Source organism: Mustela lutreola, chromosome 2, assembly GCF_030435805.1.
Source record: "Mustela lutreola isolate mMusLut2 chromosome 2, mMusLut2.pri, whole genome shotgun sequence".
NCBI lineage: Eukaryota > Metazoa > Chordata > Mammalia > Carnivora > Mustelidae > Mustela > Mustela lutreola.
In genome coordinates, this window is record NC_081291.1 from 51960968 (window position 1) to 51982846 (window position 21879).

General features: G+C 46.5%; 1 protein-coding gene across 21 annotated transcripts in view; it reads left to right on the top strand.

The window, feature by feature from the left end:
• The first annotated feature begins 76 nt into the window (after nucleotides 1-76).
• The window catches only part of TTLL3 (tubulin tyrosine ligase like 3), a 28125-nt gene continuing 6322 nt past the window's right edge, over nucleotides 77-21879 (top strand). For 8 of the 21 annotated variants that reach the window (XR_009350790.1, XR_009350789.1, XM_059161633.1 and 5 more), the window contains exons 1-11: nucleotides 1215-3012; nucleotides 3175-3266; nucleotides 5849-6017; nucleotides 6120-6256; nucleotides 7516-7644; nucleotides 8379-8493; nucleotides 9226-9324; nucleotides 10608-10803; nucleotides 14025-14173; nucleotides 18512-18755; nucleotides 19954-20389. Coding sequence is in view for 19 of the 21 variants with exons in the window: in XM_059161633.1 (XP_059017616.1) it covers nucleotides 2616-3012; nucleotides 3175-3266; nucleotides 5849-6017; nucleotides 6120-6256; nucleotides 7516-7644; nucleotides 8379-8493; nucleotides 9226-9324; nucleotides 10608-10803; nucleotides 14025-14173; nucleotides 18512-18755; nucleotides 19954-20389 (2163 nt within the window). In the remaining 2 variants the exon portion in view is untranslated. The other 13 variants (XM_059161638.1, XM_059161652.1, XM_059161653.1 and 10 more) reach the window with 11 other exon arrangements.

Here is a 21879-nt window from a genome sequence, read left to right on the forward strand (position 1 = left end):
TGGTACTTGGGGGGCCTGGGCGGTTCCATCAGTAGTCGTCTTCCCGATTGGTTTCTGATGTTATCTGTGCCAAGGGCCACGACCCAGGGACCCCTATTACAGTCCAAGCACCATTCGTTTCTGAAGCTGCTCTGTGCCTGTACGGAGCTTTGATCCTACTCACATAAAGAGCTCATTTGGGCTAAAAGGTAACCTAAAGGAAATGATGATTCCTTATCATGGCTAAGGAAACTGATTCCTTGCGATGTAGCAGCTTGCTTCAAAACCCCCAGCTAGTGACCAAGAGAGTTGGCTTCAAATCTAAGGCTTCTGGCTCTGTCTATAATCCCTAGCCACATGTGGCTATTTAAATTATTAAAGTTAAACATTTAAAATTCACTTCCTCATTCCCACCAGAGGTGTTTCAGGTGCTCAATAAATACAAATGACTAATTCCTACCATGTCAGAGAGTACATAAATAGAACATTTCCATCACTGGAGAAAGTTCTGTTGGACAGCACTAGACTCCTTAAAGTTAAAAAAAAAAAACAGAACAAACACGGTGCTCAAGTCCTGACTCCTGAGGCTGAATTTGTGTGAGTTCCTAATGTTCTGTGCACTTGTTTCTTATTCCATAAAGTGGAGATACTGTGAACAGGCTGACATGGTACTGTGTTATAGGTACTGAATAAACAGCAGCTGATTTTTCCACCAGCGCAATATCCAAACTGAAAATTTCCATTGCACTAGGTTTGGGGGTTGGTGGAGTGACCTTATCCCTGTCTTGGAGAGACTTGGGGGGTGGATAGTGAAAGCTGAATGTGTAAATAGGTGCACTGAAGTGTTTTATATTTGCAAATTGATTCTGTGGTAGTCTACCCAGGAGGGAAGGTGGTATATTTATGGAAGTGGGTGACAGGAAAAGTTTCAGCCTTTGAGCTGAGCTTTTCAAAAGGTTTTTCCAGACCACCAAAGAAGTCTCTTGAGGTGGAGGACAGGTAATGTTAAAGGGAGGAGGGGTTGGGGTGGGGGCAACTTGGACAGCTATCATCCCCTTTATGACACTACCTGTGACGGCCTCCTCCTGCCTTACAGAATTAGGTGTGTCCTCTGGGGGCACGGGTATGTTTTAACTTTGCAGTGAATGTTAAAGGTGCTCACGGTGAAGCTGGGTGGTTCAAGAGTATGGCATCTGTTCACTCAACCCACAGAGGACGGCATTGCCTGGGTGAGCCAGCTGTTTGTCACAGATCCATCTCCCAGGATCCAGAGCCCCTAACAACCAGATTTGCAGGCTGATGAGAAGGACTGGATGGTTGCCAATCAGCCTACTCTCTTCTGGGGGCATGTCTTTTGGGAAGCCCAGTCTCCAACAAGGTGTGGTCAGGAGTTGAGAAGAGCGATCTCAGATTGAGACTGGCTGGACAGTGAGGTTGAGGACCCACCCTCACTCTACTGGCAGATCTACCTGATAACAAAGCTGGGTTCTCAACCAGAGTACTTTCTTACCTGCACTCTGAATGAGCACTGCTGGAATTTTCACCTCAAATTGTTCTTAGGGTGCTTTTATGACCCATTACCTGAGTGGTAATATATAGTTATGTTAAATAATGTTTATGTTGAAGAGTGGGATTTTGCGGTCAGAACTGAATTCCAGTGCTGGCTCTGCTATGTGATTTTAGGCGAATTAACATTTTGGAGCTTTATGTTACTTATGACTTTGGAAGATCATACTTTGCTACTGCCTCCAAAAAGTTTACTTACAGTCTTGAGGGCTGCACCTAACTGTTCCGTTACATTTTTCTGCGATTGGCTCAAGCAATCTGTTTTTCTATTTTTAGTTATGGAGGGCAGGGGGAGTGTGCTGCACTCTACTTTCTCATTGTTTCCCCATACACTGCCCTGGTTTTCAGATCAGCCCCAAGGAACCTTACCCTAGGCCCATCCGCCAGGCCCTGCAGATCTAGCGCACCCTCACCAGGCTCCAGCCACACTGCCTACATCTTAGTTCCAGGGAAGGGTTCTTTCCCTTCTCAGGGGTGTTGCTGAGACTTTCCTGTCTGGATATTCCTACCCCTCTTCACTAGCCAATTTCTGAGCTCCTTTGCATAGGCTTCAGCCTAAATGTCACCTCTTCAGAAAGGTCATTTTTTTCTTAAGTATGTCCCTTTTCTGGTTGGTTTGCTGCTTGTTCATTGCCCTTACCTACAGCTCTTTTATTCCTTTGTTGCTTGCTTTTTTGTCTCCCCTCCACTGGGCTGTAAGCAACATGAGGTCAGGGATCATTTCTAGCTTCTAGTCTCCAGCCCCTAGGCCACTGCCTAGCACGGTTGCTCTCCATAAATACGATGGAATGACTCAAGCCACAGGAACCATGATGCTGAAATTAACTGGCAGCACAGTGCTCCAGGCTTCCACCTTAGGTACCCTTGCTTAGCGGTCCGGATTTAAGCCCGCTGGAGGGAGTACCCGAACCCACTCTCCGATTGTGCCAAGGGAATGGTTTCCTGGGCAACAGCAAACAGGAGGCGGGGCCTCGGAACGGAGGGCCCTGCTACCCTGAGAGGAGGCGGCGCGCAGAGGGGGAGGAGGGCTCTCACGCGCTGGGGGCGGGGGCGCGCGCAGCGAGGGGCGCATGCAGGGCACCGGCGCGCCGCTGCTCCTGAGCGCGGGGGAGCTAGGGGTCGCACATCAGGGTTCCGCCGCCTGGTACCGTCAAGAGGGCGGCCGCGCCAGTTCCCCAGCCCCATGGCCCTGGGCGTGCCACTCCGAGTTCCCGCCTGCCGACCCGCTGCCTTGGCGGGGGCCCGCCTCTGCCTGTCCCGAGGGGGTTCGCGCAGGAGGTAAACGCCGGGCCCGCAGCCTAGCCTCTGCCCGCCGCCTAGGCCACGCCTTCGAGTCTCAGGCCCAAGGCACCCACGCCCAGAGCGCCGCGGATCTCTGCCCCCTGGGGTCCCTGCACACCCCGGCCCCAGATTATGGCCAGTCGCCGGACGGTGAGGCCCGTTGCCGCCCGCCCATCGTGGCCGGAGGTGGTTGCAAGAAAAAGAAGACTTGGGTTGGAGGGAATAAGAGGTCGGGAGAGTGTGGGCTCCGGATGAAGAGCGGAGAAAGGAGTGTGGTCATCGGAGGCCGGGAGAGACTCTAGGCTGAGCCTCCAGCCTGCCCCATCCCTACTCTGCATCTTTCTGCAGGTTCCCTTGTCCTCTGGCGAGGATTCTCCAAGTCATCTCACCACATGGGCCGGCTCAGAAACGCCAGAATCCACGTGGAGAGAGCTGTCAAGGTTGGAGGGTGCTGGGGGGTGTCTTGAAAGGGCCCGCAGAGTGGCTTAGCCTGCCTCCCTGAACTGTCTTCTTACATCCTTTAAAAACAGAGAAAACCAAAAACCTTGATTCCACACCCATTTTAAAATATTCCAAAGTTTTCAGTACCCTTTCTGGCGGAATTGTGTAACTAACTTCTTTACCTGGCATTCACCCCTTCAGCTCTTACCACTCTGGTTCCTAGCCTTTCCCATTACCATGGGGAACCACTCTAGTCAAGGTCACTCATGACCTCCAAGGAGGCAAATCCAGCAGCCCCTTTTCTGTCCTAATCTCGGTCTGGTACCTCGTGTCACTCTACACTATTGCTTTACATACCCTTACCCCTTGGCTGTCTGCATACACCTAGTTTTCCTTTCTCACTCCGTGGCTGCTGCTTTACAGTTGCCTTTGAAGGATCCTTGGAGCTTTCCTGGATCCCTCCCCATACCTGTCTCCTTGACTGTGAGTCCAGTAAATGTGCTGTGCCCTCTAGGTGCCCCTTCCAGCCCAGTCTCTCCATTAACTACACATTGCTTAGATCTAGCCCCCTACTTGATATCTTCACCCAGAGAGAACTTAGAACCATTTCAAACCTATGCCTCAAACCATACTTTTGATTTTCCTGCCTAAATCTGTCATTCTCCCTAATCTCCCATTTTCCTTATAACCAGTTGCTCAAGTTGGAAATATGATCTTTCTGTCCATTCACCCACACATCTAGACAGTCATGATTTTTTTTTTTTTTTAAAGTAACCTCTATGCCCAACATGGGGCTTGAACTCACAATCCCAAGATCGAGAGTCACATACTATATTGACTGAGCCAGCCAGGCGCTCTGTTCACATTCTACACATCTAATTCCATCAGCAAAACCAGTCACCTCTATTTCCAAAACAAGTCTCTACTCTGTCACATTCTCCACATTTTTACCCTCATTTTAGCTATTGAGGTTTTTCTCCTGCACAAATCACAACAGCCTTTTATTTTATTTAATTTTATTTATTTTTATCTTATTTATTTAATTTTATTTAATTTATTTATTTTTATTTTATTTATTTAATTTTGTAACAGCTTTCTAACCCTTCTCCCTGCTTCATGCTGCTCTTAATATAAAATCCCAGTCTGTTCAAGGCCTGCAGGGCCTTCCACAGTCTAGCTGCTACCAGCTTCCTCAGTCGTCCCCTTGTTTTTCACACCCCATTCTCACTGGCTTCCTTCCAATTTCTTCTGACCTCAAAGACTCAAGATCTTTGCACATGCTTTTCCCTCTGCCGGAACTGCCATTTGCCCAACTCTGTATACTCCTGGTTGCTTTTTACCCTTCCCATGTATGTACTTTTATTGTGAGTCCCCATTAAGTATCCAGTTGTGGGAGCAACCCAATCTGGATTTTAGTCCTTGCTCTTTCACTTAATCACTGTGTAGCCAAACTACTCAACCTCTCTATGCCTCTGTTTCATAATAAGTTAAATGGGGAGATAGCACCTATTAAAAATACATATTAGGGGCGCTTGGGTGGCTCAGTGGGTTAAAGCCTCTGCCTTCAGCTCAGGTCATGATCTCAGGGTCCTGGGATCGAGCCCTGCATCGGGCTCTCTGCTCAGCAGGGAGCTTGCTTCCCCCTCTCTGCCTGCCTCTCTGCCTACTTGTGATCTCTGTCTGTCAAATAAATAAATAAAATCCTTAAAAAAAATACATACTATGGGGGCACCTGGGTGGTGCATTCAGTTAAGTGTCCAACTCTTGGTTTCAGCTCAGGATATGATCTCAGTGTCGTGAGACTGAACCCCACATTGGGCTTCCGACTCAGTGCAGAGTCTGCTTGAGATTCTTTCCCTTTCCCTCTGTACCCCTGCTCATGCTTTCTCTGTCTCTGTCTCTCTCAAATAAATAAAATTTTAAAAAGATTTTATTTATTTGATAGAGAGAGGGAGATCACAAATAGGCAGAGAAGCAGGCAGAGAGAGAAGAGGAAGCAGGCTCCCTGCTGAGCAGAGAACCCAACGTGGGGCTCGATCCCAGGACTCTGGGATCATGACGTGAGCTGAAGGCAGAGGCTTTAACCCACTGAGCCACCCAGGCACCCCTCAAATAAATAAATCTTAAAAAAAAATACATATTATTGAAGTGCCTGGGTGGCTCAGTCGTTAAGCGTCTGCCTTCGGCTCAGGTCATGATCCCAGGGTTGTGGGATTGAGCCACACATTGGGCTCCTTGATCAGTGAGAAGCCTGCTTATCCCTATCCCACTCCCCCTGCTTGTATTCCCTCTCTCGCTGTCAAATAAATAAATAAAATCTTTCTTAAAAATAATAAAAAATACATATCATTGTTAGTAGTATATATAAACTAAGCAGTGTACAGTAGGTACACAACAATTGTTAGCTCTTACCATTATAACTATTAACTATTCGTGTTTATTTTCCCTGTTTGGTTATAATCTATCTTCCCTGCTGGAACGTAAAAATTTCCTGAAGGCAGAAACAGAACTTGTTCACCACTGTATCCCATGGTCTGGAGCTTGGATGATACCAACCAAGTGTCCTTCTCTCACCTTACAGCAGAAAAAGATCTTTATGATCCAAGGGCGCTACCCAGTGATACGGTGCCTCTTGCGCCGGAGAGGCTGGGTGGAGAAGAAGATGGTCCATCACTCGGGCACCGTTCTGCCACCACCCCAGAAGGATCTGGATAGCTCGGTAATCGGTGACAGTGACACCACTGAGGATGGTAAGCCGTTCCATCCCTTTCTACAGGATGCCCCTCCTGAATCCCTTTCCTTTGGTTCTTGCTCTCCCAGGGTTGAGACTTTGGTATGGGTCTATGGGGCAGGGACAGGAGCCTCACCAGGCCGGGGCTCTACATCCACAGAGGATGAAGAAGAGGACGAGGCATTTCGGCCACCACAGCTGTTTGACTTTGATGATTTCCTGGAATTTGATGACCTAGATGGGACACATGCTCTGATGGTGAGGGCCCCCGGGGGGCTGGTAGGGAGGGGCTGAGAGGGTGAGGAGTTCTCTGGTCCTCATTTTCCCTATCCGCACTAAAAACGGATTGCTTCTATAAGGACTGGATGGGCCAGGAGAGTGGTGAGGGGCACAGAGGAGCTCAGACAAGGCTGGCCTGGGATCAGAATCCTGCTAGGTTATATCAGAAGCTAGCATAACCTCCACACCTGGTAATTCCCCCTTCTAAATAAAACCCTATATTTCACATCCTTCCTCTGCCCTTGGCAAGTGAAGCCTGGAAGGAAGGGCTTAAAAAGCTCTGAAAGGGCTGATGTGATGATGTGGAGGTGAGGACACCTCTGTATCAAAGTGAGGACACTTAGCTTTGGATCTTGGCACCACCACTTACTAAGCTGAACATACCAAATTGCCATTTTTGTATGTCAGAAAAGACTGTACACTGGCAATTTTATATGGCTCAACTGTGTGGGCTCTTGGACAAGTCACCTGCCCTCCCAGTGCCTCAATTCCCTTATCTGTGAAAGGGGATAATAGTAGCAACTACTTCGTGCTGAGGATTAAGTGAATTGATGTCAAAGGCACTTAAAAGGAGGGTTGCCTGGGTGGCTCTTTGAGTTAAGCCTCTGCCTTCATCTCAGGTCATGATCCCAGGGTCCTGGGATCGAGCCCTGCATCGGTCTCTCTGCTCAGGAGGGAGCCTGCCTCCCCCACCCGCTCTCTGCCTGCCTCTCTGCCTACTTGTGATCTCTGTCTGTCAAATAAATAAATAAAATCTTAAAAAAAAAAAAGCATTTAAAAGAAAGGAAGAAAAGCACTTAGAACAGGGCCTGGCATGTAATGTCATTGCCTGTGAGTAATCCTACCTCCCAGAGCTGTGGGAATGATGGGGTGGAAGAACCCTGAGAGAACCTTTGTCACATGTGCCCATCAGCCTGGAGTCACTGTCCTGCCACTGAGCAAGTCACTGATAGCCATGGGCCAAAACAAAGGGGCGGCATTCAGTTGTGTGGCTTAGTCACTGTAGGGGCACCTGACCAAAAGGAGTTCTGTAAGTCAGCCTCTTTTCTGCTCACAAGTGTGTGCTCTGGAGGAAGAGATGTCTTCTTAACACATGTAAAGATGGGGTGGGGGCTAGAGGCCACCTCGGAAGCATCTTCTCCTTCCATACTCCCACCCTACTCAACAGGCCGGGGAGAAGTTTCCTCAGGCCCTGGGCTGCACACCCCAGCCTCCCCTGTCTCCTTGGCTCTCCTTAGTCCCGCATGGTTCGGAATGAGGTTCCCTATTTCATCTGGACCACTCGGCGGGATGTGCTGGACTGTCGCTTCCTCTCCAAGGATCAAATGATAAACCACTATGCCCGGGCTGGCTCCTTTACCACAAAGGTGGGTTCCCCAAGGGAGTGGGCATGGCAGCTTCTAAACCATTAGCCCTTGGGCTGACAACTCCACTGCCTGCTTTCCTTGTCAGGAAAAGAGTTTTCTCAGGAGGCAGAGAGGTATATGATTCAGTGGGATTTGGAATCAGGCAGCCTGAGTTCGAATCCAGCCCCTGCAGCATGTCTGGCTCATGTATGCATAATGATTAAAATAGACTCCAGGATCCAAATAGGATCTGGAGCCAGAAAAACACCAAGTCTAATGACCGTAAACAATAGAGTCCTTACCACTTAAGCAAGGGATATCTGGCTGCTGGATCCATTCTGTCCCATCTGGGTTTATTAACAAGTGACTTCACTTCTGGCCTTAGTTTCCTTGTCTTTAAATGAGAACACCAGTAGGACTTACCTTATAGGGTTGTGGCAAGAATGAAGGGCTTTATTATTGGAACATGCTATTATGTTATTGTTGTGGGCTGGGGAGGCTTCCCAGAGGAGGCAGTTCTTTAAGAATGTGAAAGGATGGATAGGAGGGGTGTGGGGCATTCTTGGTAGGGCAAACTGCGTGGGCATACACATGGAGACGGATATGAGTGAGTCAGGCCTAGCAAGTGTGGCAGAGGCTCTGAGAACACTCAAGTAGAGTCTCCCTGAGCTGTCTGGGTGTGTACTGAATGTGGGGAGTCCCTTGGAGGTGTCTGGGCAAGTCCCACTATGCCCCCTCAGCAGCTAACTCCATAGGTGGGTCTATGTCTCAATCTCCGGAATTTGCCGTGGTTTGATGAGGCTGATGCTGACTCCTTCTTTCCACGCTGCTACCGCCTGGGGGCTGAGGATGACAAAAAGGCCTTCATAGGTAAGGAGAAGCCAGCCCCATGCCTGGACTCCCAGGCCGAAGCATGAGGGCTAAAACGTGTTCACGTTAGAGAGCAGAGAGCCTCTCTTTATGCCCTCATCAAACCCAGCAGATTTCCTCCTCCGTCCCCTACCCTACCCTAATATGCCTCCCTTAATGAACTATCTAGCTTGGTCAATCCAGACCTCCAGAAGAGCTTAGATAGCTTAGACTGCATCCTAAAGCACGTTCTAAAAGTTGGTCAATGGATTGAGTTTGGAGCCCACAGTATGTTCCAGGCCTATGTCAAATTCCACTGGCTAGACAGGGTTCCAAATCTAGAAAAGGGTCTAAACTTTGGGTTCCTAAAGGTGGAAGAGTTTCCATTCTAAAATTCAGGTCAGAATTTGTGTACAGATTAGATATTAGGTCTAAATTCATCTCCAAACCTGACATAGTTTTTATGCTCAGGTCTGGTTCTCAGGCTAGAATAAGTTACCAAAAGTGGATCAGGAACAGAAGGGGGAAATGAGACAACAGGTTCAGGCAAGATTCTGAAGGCAGAATATGAGCCATGTCAGATTCTAGGCCTGGTTCTACAACTGAACAGGAGCCAGGTTCTAACCCCAGAGTGTAGAGTCAGAAGGTAGTTAGGTTCCGGATCCAAAATGGGGCAGGTTATGATCAGGTTCCGGAACCAGAACAGGCTTCGAGCCTAGGGGCTGAGCAGGGTATCCCCTGCCCTGGGAGCAGAGGACTTCTGGCTGACAGCTGCCCGCAACGTTCTCAAGCTGGTGGTAAAGTCCGAATGGAAGTCATACTCTATCCAGGCAGAAGAGGAAGAGGCCCCAGGCAAGTACTACAGTTACCCTCACTCCCCGCCTATTATTTTTATCTTCTCACCCATCCACCTGTTTATGTATACATCTATCTCTGTATTAGCCACAATGATCTCCTCCATCACCCCTTCCCACCCACCCATCCCTACACCTACCCCCTCCCTCCAATTGTCCGTCCATCCATCTTCTCATCCATCTAACTTCCTATTCACCTATTCCTACCCACTCGGCTCACATTCACCCCCTGCCATCCATCCATCCAGTCACCCATCACCCCACCTATCCCCCTACTATTGATCTCTTCATTCACATACCTTCTCTCAGCTCCACACTCCACACTCCTCATGAATCTGTCTACTCCTCCATCTTTGTACCTACCCTCCCACAAATCCACCTACCCATCTGTCCCGCTGCTTTTAGGGATTCTCCTATCCACTGCCCATGTATCTTCCAGCCCACCCATTCATCTCTTCTCCCAGCCACCCTCCCACCTGTCTTCTGATTCATTTGTTAATCAATCCTTTGCATCATTCAGCCCTCCATGGGCCTGGCATGTTGTGGCCGAGCACTATGGAGAGGACAGACTAAGAAGACGTGGTCCATCCCTGCCTGTGGGGAGCTCACATCTCTGAGGAGGAAGAAGTAGTGGAACCGTGTAGTTTCACGTGGCCTGAGGACCCCTTGTGCCTTGTGAAGGGGGACACAGAGAATCCCCTACTGCATGTTGTCCCAACCCATTGCTTGCTCTCCCTTTCTGTCTCTGAACTTAGCTCCTACCTCAGAGTTCTCATCCTATAATCTAAGGGCCATGGTGTCAGGGGAAATAAGGGACAGCTCTACTGGATGGAGGAAAATCCTGCCTCTTCCAGAGAGAGACCTCTCCATTGCTATCTCCTGGGTGTGTCAGGTACAAAGAAGATTGTTGTGTGCCAGGATCAGGGACACAAGTGCCTCAGGTGTGTCAGAGGTCCCAGGAACAGAGAGGCTGCAGGTGTGTGCTGGGGCTACAGGGGCTGAGAAGCTCTGGGATATTTAGGGTGGAACCTCAAGTGGATGACAGGCCCTGGGACAGTGAGGGCCAAGGGTGAGTACTAGGGTCACGGGGGAATTTAGAACAAACCCTCAGGTAAGTGACAGGTCCCAGGACAGTAGGAGATACAGGTGTGTGCTGAGCCTCAGGTGTATGCAAGGTAAGGCCTCGTGTAAATGACAGGCCTTGGAGCAGTGGGGGCTGTGGCATGTGTCATGTTCTGTGCCTTGTCTGTCGGTTAGTAACAGGTTCCTTCCTATCTTCAGGAGACAAGCAGCCCAAGAAACAGGAGAAAAAGCCAGTGACGGTGTCCCCGGAGTTTGTGGATGAGGCTCTCTGTGCCTGTGAAGAGCACCTTAGTAACCTGGCTCACATGGACATCGACAAGGACCTGGGGGCGCCGCTGTACCTCAGCCCTGAGGGCTGGTCCATCTTCCTCCAGCGCTACTACCAAGTGGTTCAGTGAGTTCCTCTGCCGCTAGGACAGTGGGCTGTGGGCTGGTTCCCCTTGTTCTCAGGGCTCCTGCATTCTGAGCTGATGCATATGTAGTGTAGCCCCTCTCTCTTCCACAGACCTACCCCTTTTGTTTGCCCTGCTGCTTCTGCTCAAGAATTCTCAGGGAATCCCACTGCCTTCATGGTAGATTCTTCTAAGATTCTTCTGAGATTCTTCCTGAATCTCAGTTTAGCATAATGACTAAGATCATGGCCAGCCCTATCAGATAGTCCTGACTTGGCAGCTTCCAAGCTCTTTGACCTTGGCAACATCACTAATCTTTCTGAGCTTTACTTTGCACATGGAAAATAGATTTTAAAATAATGTCTGACTCAAAGGTAGGATTAGACAGGATAATCTGTGTTATGTGCTCTGCATAGACTCAGTATTTACTCACAAAATGAGAATCTATTAAGTTGTTTGGGTTTTATTCTGGAGGCCAGTGTTTCCCAAAGTGTGTTGCATGGGATACTTAGTTCTGCAGGACAGAAATCGATTTTATGAAAGAAAGACTTTTGTGGTCCATTACATTTGGAACACATTGGGTTAAGCAAAGTTAATTAATTCCTTGATGCAGGACTTACCAGAACCTGTGTGTGGTGTTAACCTCCAAGAGAGATATGGGTACAATATATATCCTGTTATCATGTGACCCCCCCACCCCCTCCACCCCTCCACAGGCATCCTGAGGGACTATATTTTCGGAAGACACTCTGGGAAAAGGTTCTTGATCAGAGGAAGGGAATTGAGACTGGGATTCCATTTAGCAGAGGTGTGCAGGAGAGAGAAGGGAAGAAGTGCTCAGAAGGCAAGAGAACATCCAGCATTTATTGAGCACTTCCTATATGCCCAGCATGGTGCCAGGCTCCAAAAATAAAGTATAATCCCTGTCTTCAAGGGGATAAACAGCCAAGTGGGGAGGCTTGCAGCAAGCCAGGTGGGAGTGCTAAGGGCCTGCAGTAGTAATAGGAAGGAATGGGCAGACTTGCTGGTTTTGATAGGAGAGACTAAAGAACTGATAAGTGAACTTTGAATGAATGACATGCTGAGCAAACCTGCATCATTGATAAATAATTCATTTGTATCTTTTTAAATGTTACAAATTAAAAACTAGATGACCCTATACTTTCCCCTTAACTATCAGAAAAATACCAGAAAAGCTACCCTTCTTAAACTAAGAATTACAAGACCGAGTTAGAACATTAGGTGTAAAGAACATGAATCCTTTGTAGTTGTAGATGGGGGGGCCAAGTTCTAGAGGGCCATAGGCACTTCTCAAAAGTCGGGATACATAAAATACTACATCTTATAAGGATGCCTGGCTGGCTCAGTTGCTAGAGCATGTGACTCTTGGTCTTGGGGTTGTGAGTTCAAGCCCCACGATGAGCACAGAGCTTACTTGAAAAAAAAAATTTGCTTTGGGAACATTTGTCAAACATAGTTTTTAGGGGCACCTGGGTGGCTCAGTTGTTTAAGCGTCTGCCTTCAGCTTGGGTCATGATCCTAAGGTCCTGGGATAGAGTCCCACATTGGGCTCCCTGCTCAGCAGGGAGTCTGCTTTCCCCTCTGCCTCTGCTGCTCTTTCTGCTTGTGCTCTCTCAGACTCTCTCTGTCAAATAAGTAAATAAAATCTTTAAAAAAATTTTTAAATTACATCATATGACATGTATAGTGTTAAGTGATTCACTCACAGAAGTTATAGATGATTAGTTTTTGTTAATTCATTCAATATTTACTGCTGTGTTTTCACTTTTGAAACAAATCCATGACTCACCAGTCAGGTTTTTATCAAGATTAACTTCCCACAAACATACTGATTGCTTGTTTTCATTGTTGTTAAATACAAAAATCACATTGTCATATCTTATGTATTTTTTCAAATTGCACATACCCCTGCCATCCTCATATGACAGTTTCCTGGGCCAAATCACAGGTTTACTGAGTAGATTCTCTATGTCATGGCCCACAGAAAGGTTTCCAGCATACCCTCTGGAAATCGAAGGGTCAGGGCTTAGGTGCGAGTATTCCTAAGAGCCCTTGACAAGTCCCCCTCCATCTGGCTGCTGTCACTGCTCCTGGTGCTGCCCCACTGGGTGCTGCTGCCTCCTTAGTATAAGAACTGGAAGTTCTTCGTGCTGGAACATTCTTAAGGCTAAGATGTGAAGGGGGATTAGCATCTAGTAGAAGCTTCCTGCCTATTCAGTCAGAGGGAGAGGAATGGGAGGGTGTGGATGAGGCTGCCCTCTAGGGTATTCCATGACTTAGTTAGGTCAGGACATTTGTGTCCTGTAGGGAACAGAGTCCCTCTTTGTCCATGAACCTTTATCTGACAGCCCAGTGCTGAGGCAGGCAACCATTCATTCAGCCAACAGACTTCATCGAGAACACGTAACAGTATACTGCTGGGAAAAGGGAAACGCTTACCAATGTTCCTACTCTTCTGGAGCTTAGACTCTAGTGAAGGGAGACAGACAGCAGCCAAATAAGCATAGGTATGGGTGGTAAGTGATGAGAAGAGAGACAAGGCAAGGGGCTGTGTAATGCAGATGTGCTGGGAAAGAATTAGAACAGGAAAGGATCCACCTATCAACCAGTTGTCAGCCCAGATTTGGAGGGGAAATGAACCCCAAAAAGTACCTATGGTTGGAGGAATCAAGCAGGACAGAGTTTGCATCCTGCCTCAGCCACTGAACTCAGTATGTGGCCTTGAACGAATCTCTGAACCTTTCCAGCTTCAGTTGACACTTCTCCAAAATGGGACCAGTAATGCCTCCTTGGCAGGGCCATAGGGAGGGTTAGTGATGATATATGTGAAGCCCCTAGCACCGTGCCTGGCAGATAGTGGTGCCTCATGATCAGGTGCTGGTGTGATTAAATTCTGCCAAAAGGCAGTTTTATGGTAATAGAAGGGAGGTGACAGATGGTGGAGTGGGACAGCATGTGAAATGTGGAATGTTCCCTGTCTCTTCTATTTCAGCACTCTCAGATGGCTCCCTGGGCTGGTTAGAATTTGCGGGACAGCTTGAGGGTGGGATGAAGGTTTAGAGGAGACCTATCTGCATCTGTTAGGGAAAGGTGTGACCCTGGCTTGGACCATGGCCGGGGGTTGGGTTCTTGTCTCCTCTTGCCTTGTCCACCAGACTGCCCCCAGACTCAGCCCTGCCCATGTCCCATCATCTCCCCACAGCGAGGGGGCAGAACTCAGGCACCTTGACGCTCAGGTCCAGCGCTGTGAGGACATCCTGCAGCGGCTGCGGGCTGTGGTGCCCCAGATGGACATGGAAGGAGATCGCAACATCTGGATCGTGAAGCCGGGAGCCAAGTCCCGAGGACGAGGTGGGAGTAAGCCCCTGCTTCCTACACCAGTGCTCTACAGCCTGCCTATCCAACTAGAGGCCAGGGAGGTTAATAGTGCAAGCTGTATTGGGGCCAAACTGCATGGGTTTGAATCCCAGCTTTGCTACTAACATGCTGTGTGACCTTGAACAAGTTACATCACCTCTCTGAATCTCAGTTCCTTCACCTGTGAGGGATGATCATAACCTGTGAGCTGAGGATTAAATGAGGTGGTGTGTCTAAAGCTCAGCATGGTCCCTAACACAGAGTAATCACCCCATAAATGTTGGCTGCTGTGATGATATTGTCGTCTCCTGTCCTGCTGTCAGAGTTGGGTTAATGCTTTAAGTGGGTCTGGTGATACTTGTAGCCTGTCATCTAAGGGCTCTCTGATTTGACCAGTGCATCCTTGTGAAGTAGCATAGTATTAAGGATGTGGATGCTGAGAGCCAGACTACATCAGGTCAAGTCCAGACTTTGCCTCCTACTATCTGTAAGACTTTGGGCAGGATAGTTAACCTCTTCTCTACCTCATTTCATCATTTGGTAAATGGAACTAGTATTACCTAGTTTTAAGTAAGTATAATATGTGCTTTTCCATAGTAACTGCTATGTCAGTGCTATTATTTTTAGCTATTATTCTGGCTGCTCAGCCCAATGGGAGGAGCTATAACAGGAGAGCCAGCAAGCTGGGGTGCTGCACTAGCCCAGCCTGAAAAATCTGGTTAAGGACTCACAAGATGTGGAAAAGAGAGTTCCAGATTCTTCCAAATACTATTTTTGGATGACTTGGTTCATGTCCAAGTGAAAGGTCCAGACACTGAGACATTTGGGGATGTCACTTCAAAATCATCATGTTGGTCTTTTCTTTTCCTATCTTGAAAATATTTGTGTGGTTTTCTTCCAGTTATGAAAATATGCATTTATTATTTAAAAAAAAAAAAAGAAAGGGGGCACCTGGGTGGCTCAGTGGGTTAAGCCTCTGCCTTCGGCTCAGGTCATGATCTCAGGGTCCTGGGATTGAGCCCCACATTGGGCTCCCTGCTCAGTGGGGAGCCTGCTTTCCCCCCTCTCTCTCTGCCTGCCTCTCTGCCTACTTGTGATCTCTCTCTATCAAATAAATAAAATCTTTAAAAAAATAAAAAATTTAAAAAAAGAAAGACTGGGGATGCCTGAGTGGCTCAGTCATAAGATCAGGCCCCGCACTGGGCTCTGTGCTTAACAGGGAACCTGCTTGAGATCCTCTGTCTCCCTCTCCCTCTACCCTACCTCCATCTCCCCATCCCACTCTGGCCTCTGGCATGTGCATGTGAGCACTCGCTTGCTCTCCAAAAGAAAAGAAAAGAAAAAAAGACCAGAAAATACAGGAAAGTAGAAAGAAAAAAGCAAAAGCCACTCTTAGTTTTACTGAGATAACTACTATTAACTGTTGAGTGTGTTTCTTTACTTTCTTCTATGCATTTGAGGAGAGAGATGGAAAGGGTTGTGTGTATGTGTGTGTTTTAGTTTATTTTTAAGATTTTTATTTCTTTGAAAGAGAGAGCATGAGAGAGAGTACAAACAGGGGGAGTGGGAGAAGCAGACTCCCTGCCAAGCGGGGAACCCAACACGGCACTTGATCCCAGGACCCTAAAATCAGGACCTGAGCAGAAGGCAGACGCTTAACCAACTGAGCCACCCAGGCACCCCCTGGGTGTTTTATTTTAAACAACATATATTATTCTGTAGCCTTTTCTCACTTCTATCTTTCCATATCAGTTAGTATTACTCATTTCTTTTTTGCACTTTTCTTTTTCTTAACGATAGATCTTAGAGATCAGTTCATTTCAGTACATCTAGATCTGTCTTTTTCTTTCTTTTTTTTTTTTTTTCCTGTTTTTAACTTATTGTTATGGGTACTCTTCTTCTTTTTTTTTTTTTTTTTTAAGATTATTTATTTGAGGGGCACCTTGGTGGCTCAGCCATTAAGTGTCTGCCTTCAGCTCAGGTCATGATCCCAGGGTCCTGGGATTGAGCCCCACATTGGGCTCCCTGCTCAACGGGAAGCCTGCTTCTCCCTCTCACACTCCCCCACTGTGTTCCCTGTCTGTCTATCTGTCAAATAAATAAATAACTCTTAAAAAAAAAAGATTTATTTGAGAGAGAGAGAGCGAGCTGTGCACTTGCGAGTGGAGTGGTAGGGCAGAGGGAGAGAATCTTCAGGCTGACTCTCTGCTTAGTGTGGGGCCAACACCAGGCTCTATCACACAACACTTGAGATCATGACCTGAGCTGAAACCAAGAGTCAGATGCTCAACCAACTGAGCCACACAGGTTTCCCATGGACATTTTCAAAATACACAAAACTAGAGAGAGTAACACAGTGAATCCCCATGTATCTTGTACCAAATTTCAACATTCTATCTCTGGTTCTTAAGAAAAGCTGAAATGTGTATGTGATACTCCTTTGAAAAGCGCATATACATGTGTAAATACACAACTCAAAAAATTATCACAAAGTGAACACACTTGTGAAAATAGGAACCAGATCATGAAATAAAATATTACCTATACCTTAGAGGGACCCTTCCAAGCCCCTTCCCATCTCTATGTACCCCCACAATGGTAACCCCTATTCTAATTTATAATATAGTAGATTAGTGGTGTTTAGTTTGGGATATTATATTAAAGAACAGTATGTGCTGTCTTATCTCATTCTGTTCTACAGCTGCATACTCCACTCTTATTTATATATACTGTCATGGATTTACTTAATTCATTTCTTTTTTTTTTTTTTAAAGATTTTATTTATTTATTTGACAGAGAGAAATCACAAGTACACTGAGAGGCAGGCAGAGAGAGAGAGAAGGAAGCAGGCTCCCTGCTGAGCAGAGAGCCCGACGCGGGACTCGATTCAAGGACCCCGAGATCATGACCTGAGCCGAAGGCAGCGGCTTAACCCACTGAGCCACCCAGGCGCCCACTTAATTCATTTCTGATGGATATTTAGATGGCAGCCAGTTTTTTCCCCTGTTTGTTTGTTTACTGACTAATTGCTGTTAATAAGCAAAACTATCATCAGCATCCTATGCAGACAGCTTAGTGGCCTTTCATTTCCTTAGGATATATTTCTAAAAACAAAATTGCTGTGTCTAAGGATATGAACAGCCTTAATTTTTGTTATGCAGGGCATCCTATTCTTGGGAATCTTGGTGATCACTCTGGCCATTTGAGAAAGGATCTGGCTTGGGAACAAGGCACAGGTTATTCTGTGCCATTAGCAGGTGATTGGGCTGCTTTGGGGACCAAAGAATGAAGGAATGAGATTGATTTGTGAATATGTATGTTTGCAACATGACTGATCATTATCAGTATTAAAATGATGCTTTATATATATAAGATACTTAATGTCACTTGTTATAAAAGAGATAAAATAAGATAACCATTTTCTACTTAGAAGAATAGCCAAAATAATCAATAATGTTGGGTAGGATGTGGGCAGATACATAATCTCTTACACTTTTACTGGGAGTGCAAATTGGTAGAACATCTTGGGTAGTATAGAATGAAAGCATGTACATATCCCTGGAGCCAGGAAATCTATAGCTAGATATTTATTCTACAGATAACTAATAATAATGGTAGGAATTAATGTTTACTGAATGCTCACTAAGGGCCAAGAACTATTTAAAATTTTTAACATGTTTAGATATAGAATCCTAACAAACGGAGGCACATAAACTCTCCCATAACTTGGAAGGATATACACTGGACCCAGAAGCAGCAGTTGGCTGCCTGCTTTTTGTTTTTGTTATTTTATATTCTGTTAATTATTGGGAAAAAACTAATCAAAGTCATAAATGCACATGGTTTTTTAAAAAGCCCAATATGGGGGCACCTGGGTGGCTCAGTGGGTTAAGCTTCTGCCTTCGACTTAGGTCATGATCTCAGGGTGCCAGGATCAAGCCCCACATTGGGCTCCCTGCTCAGGCGGGAGCCTGCTACCGCCCCCCACCCGCCTGCTGCTCTGCCTACTTGTGATCTCTCTCTCTCTGTCAAATAAATAAAATCTTTTTTAAAAAATAAAATAAAAAGCCCAATATGGTTTGATTTTTTTTTCTGTGCATATATTACTTTTCAGTCAAACAGAAGTGGTTAATAAAAAAAAATGTTTTAATCTTCAGCAGATTCTCAGCTTTCCCAAAGGGAACAGGGTTCCGAGGGAAGCACTTACCCTTACCTACTTGGCCCTATCAGTTCTATGGGAATGAGGGCTTAAAATGAGCTGTTTGTGGTCCCCTGGTCCTTCTCCTCACCCAAGCCTGACCTGATCTCTGACTACCCTGTTTCTCCATGTAGGCATCATGTGTATGGACCACCTGGAGGAGATGCTGAAGCTGGTAGATGGCAATCCCATGATGATGAAGGACGGCAAGTGGGTGGTACAGAAGTATATTGAACGGCCTCTGCTCATCTTTGGCACCAAATTTGACCTGAGACAGTGGTTCCTGGTGACCGACTGGAACCCACTTACTGTGTGGTTCTATCGTGACAGCTACATCCGCTTCTCCACACAGCCCTTCTCTTTAAAGAACCTTGACAAGTGAGCCTCTCCCTTACCTTCTCTGAGCTGCTGGTCTAGCTGGGGAGCTGGCAAGGAAGAGGTGGATCCCCCATGCCACACTGGGCTCCAAACACAGACTGCAGGCAGTCAGGGCCTCCATCCATCCAACAGCTACCTACCAAGGGTGTTCTAAGCACTTGGGATACAGCAATGACCAAAATAAGAGCCCAGTTCTCGAGAGTTCACAATTCCTGCACATAAGCTGGGCATATATAAAATGATCTGCCTGCATCCTACCCAACAATGTTGATTATTTTTGCCATTAAGTCAAAAATGGTTATCTTATTTTAATTTTACCTCTTTTATAATGAGTGAAGTTAAATACTTTATGCTTATAAGGTATCATTTTAATGCTGTTTCTTATAGATAAGCAATGAACATAAGTAAAATTATCTAATAGGTTTAAAGATGGTACATGTTATTTAAAAAAAAGGAACATAGAGCAGGGTAAGAGGGCTCAGGAGACATACAAAAAGAGAGAGGCAAGTTGTAGTGTTAACTTGGGGGATGAGAAAAAAGCCTTGTTGAGTCCTGGGTTCAAATTTCATTGCTGTAGCTGCTAAGCTGGGTGACTGGTCACGTGAAACCTATTGAGGCTTCACTTCTCACATCTGAAGAATGGAGGCATTATTATGAAACTCATAGCTATCGGTTACTGAATTCTTCGTATGTGACAGGTGCTAAGCACTTCATGCATTTTGTCTCACTCATTCATGAAATCCCGGTGAAGTGGGTTCTAGTACGACCCCCATTTTACAGATGTGAAGGAGCACTTGGGTGAAAAGATCTCAACTAGTCAGTGGTGATGGTAAACCGTGAGCAGTCTTGTTTTTTTGTTTTTGTTTTTGTTTTTGTGTTGAGCAGTCTTGTTGACTACAGGGCCCACACTCCTACCCACCTTAATACCTTCCAGGCGCTGGGAGGGCTAACTGAGACTAAAGCACATAGTTCTGTGGCCCCACAGGGAGTGCCCTCAGAGGGATGAGACTGGTTCTGGCCCTGCAAGAATATAGCAGGGCCCAGGCCTTTGTCCTTCTTGCCCTTCCTCACAGAGTCCCATCTCAAGGTAAATGATCTGGGATGGCCCACGGGTGGTTCCAGGGTCTGCCTGCCCTCCCCACATTTGGGTGGGAAAGGCTCAGGGAGCCAGACCCCAGCTTTCTGCTCTCTGCCCCAGCTCAGTGCACCTGTGCAACAACTCCATTCAGAAGCACCTGGAGAATTCATGCCATCGGCACCCACTCCTGCCCTCGGACAACATGTGGTCGAGCCAGAAGTTCCAGGCCCACCTGAAGGAGATGGGGGCCCCAGACGCTTGGTCCACCGTCATTGTGCCCGGCATGAAGGCTGCTGTGATCCATGCCCTGCAGACCTCCCAGGACACCGTGCAGTGTCGGAAGGCCAGCTTTGAGCTCTACGGTGCTGACTTTGTGTTTGGTGAGGACTTCCAGCCCTGGCTGATCGAGATCAATGCCAGCCCCACCATGGCCCCCTCCACTGCTGTCACCGCCCGGCTGTGTGCAGGTGTGCAAGCTGACACCCTGCGCGTGGTCATCGACTGGCGGCTAGACCGAAACTGTGACACAGGAGCCTTTGAGCTCATCTACAAGCAGGTGAGGTAGAGCCCAGACAAGACCCTGGGGAGTCTGCACCCCTTTCCAGGCGTCCCTAAAGTGAAACATAGGGCATTGCAGTTGGACAGAACTGGTTCAAGTTCTGGTCCTGCTACGCTGTCTCAGTAACACCACTTCTACCCTTGAGCCTCCGTTTCCTCATCTGTAAAATGGAGATGCCATTACCATCTTTCTCATAGGGTTTGGGAGGATGAAGATGAGTTAATATGTGTGGATCATCCCTATGATCCGGTCATTGCACTACTGGGTGTTTACCCAAAGAATACAAAAACACTAATTTGAGGGGATATATATGCACCCTCTGTTCACTGCAGCATTATTTACAATGGCCAAATTATGGATATAGCCTAAGTGTCCATCGATAGATAAAGAAAGTGTAGTATATACAGTGAAACATCATTCAGCCATAAAGATGAAATCTTGCCATTTATAACAACATGGATGAAGCTAGAGAGTATAATGCTAAGTAAAATAAGCCTGTAAGAGAAAGGCAAATACCATATGATTTCACTCATATGTGGAATTTAAGAAACAAAAACTAAGGGAAGAAAAAAAAATAAACCCAAAACCAGATGCTTAACTATGGAGAACAAATTGATGGTTAGGGAGGGGAGGCAGGTGGTGGATGGGTGAAACAGGTGATGGGGATTAAGGAGGGTTGTGATGAGCATGGGGTGATGCATGGAAGGGCTGAATCACTAAATTGCTATATCGAAGACCTGAAACTGATGTAACATGGTATGTTAACTATGGTGGAATTTAAGAAAATTAATTGTAACACTAACAACAACAAAAATATACACGTGAGCCATATTTCTGGAGAGGCATATAGCAAAGTGTTAAAAGCAAAACCTCCCTGGGTTCAAATTCCTACTCAGTAACTATGAGCTGTTTGGCTTGGGACAGTTTCCTGACCCCTGTGGCACTCAGTCTCCTGATCTGTAAAGTAAGACTGCAAATAGTCCCTACTTTATAAGGTTTTGATAATTAAATGAGTTGACATAAGTAAAGCCCTTTAAAACAATGCTAGAACATAGTCAGTGCTACAGATTTTAGCTACTGTTACTACCTAATAAGATTGTTGGGTGTTTCACAATGGCGTCACATATAAGGTCTGGATGTGGGGTAAGAGTGAGTAGAAGCTGCTGCTGCTACTGCTGTTAATATTATTATTATTATTTTACTCCTTTGTAATAATTTTACTCCCCTTGTTCCAGAAAGAGATTTGAGTCTACTTATTGGAATGGAATAAGATTTTTAGAAGTCAGAAAACCAATTTCAAGGGTTACTTCCTAGGAGTTCTCTGTGGCTCTTGGTTCCATCCATTGGGATCTCAGTTCAGCCCTGAATCATCCTTCCTTTTCCATGAACATCCACAATAGTTCTTAGTCTGTTACATACTCATAGAAATTTGGGGGTACAGAAGCCTCTTTCATTTCATATTGTATCTGTCCCTTTTAGACCAAGTG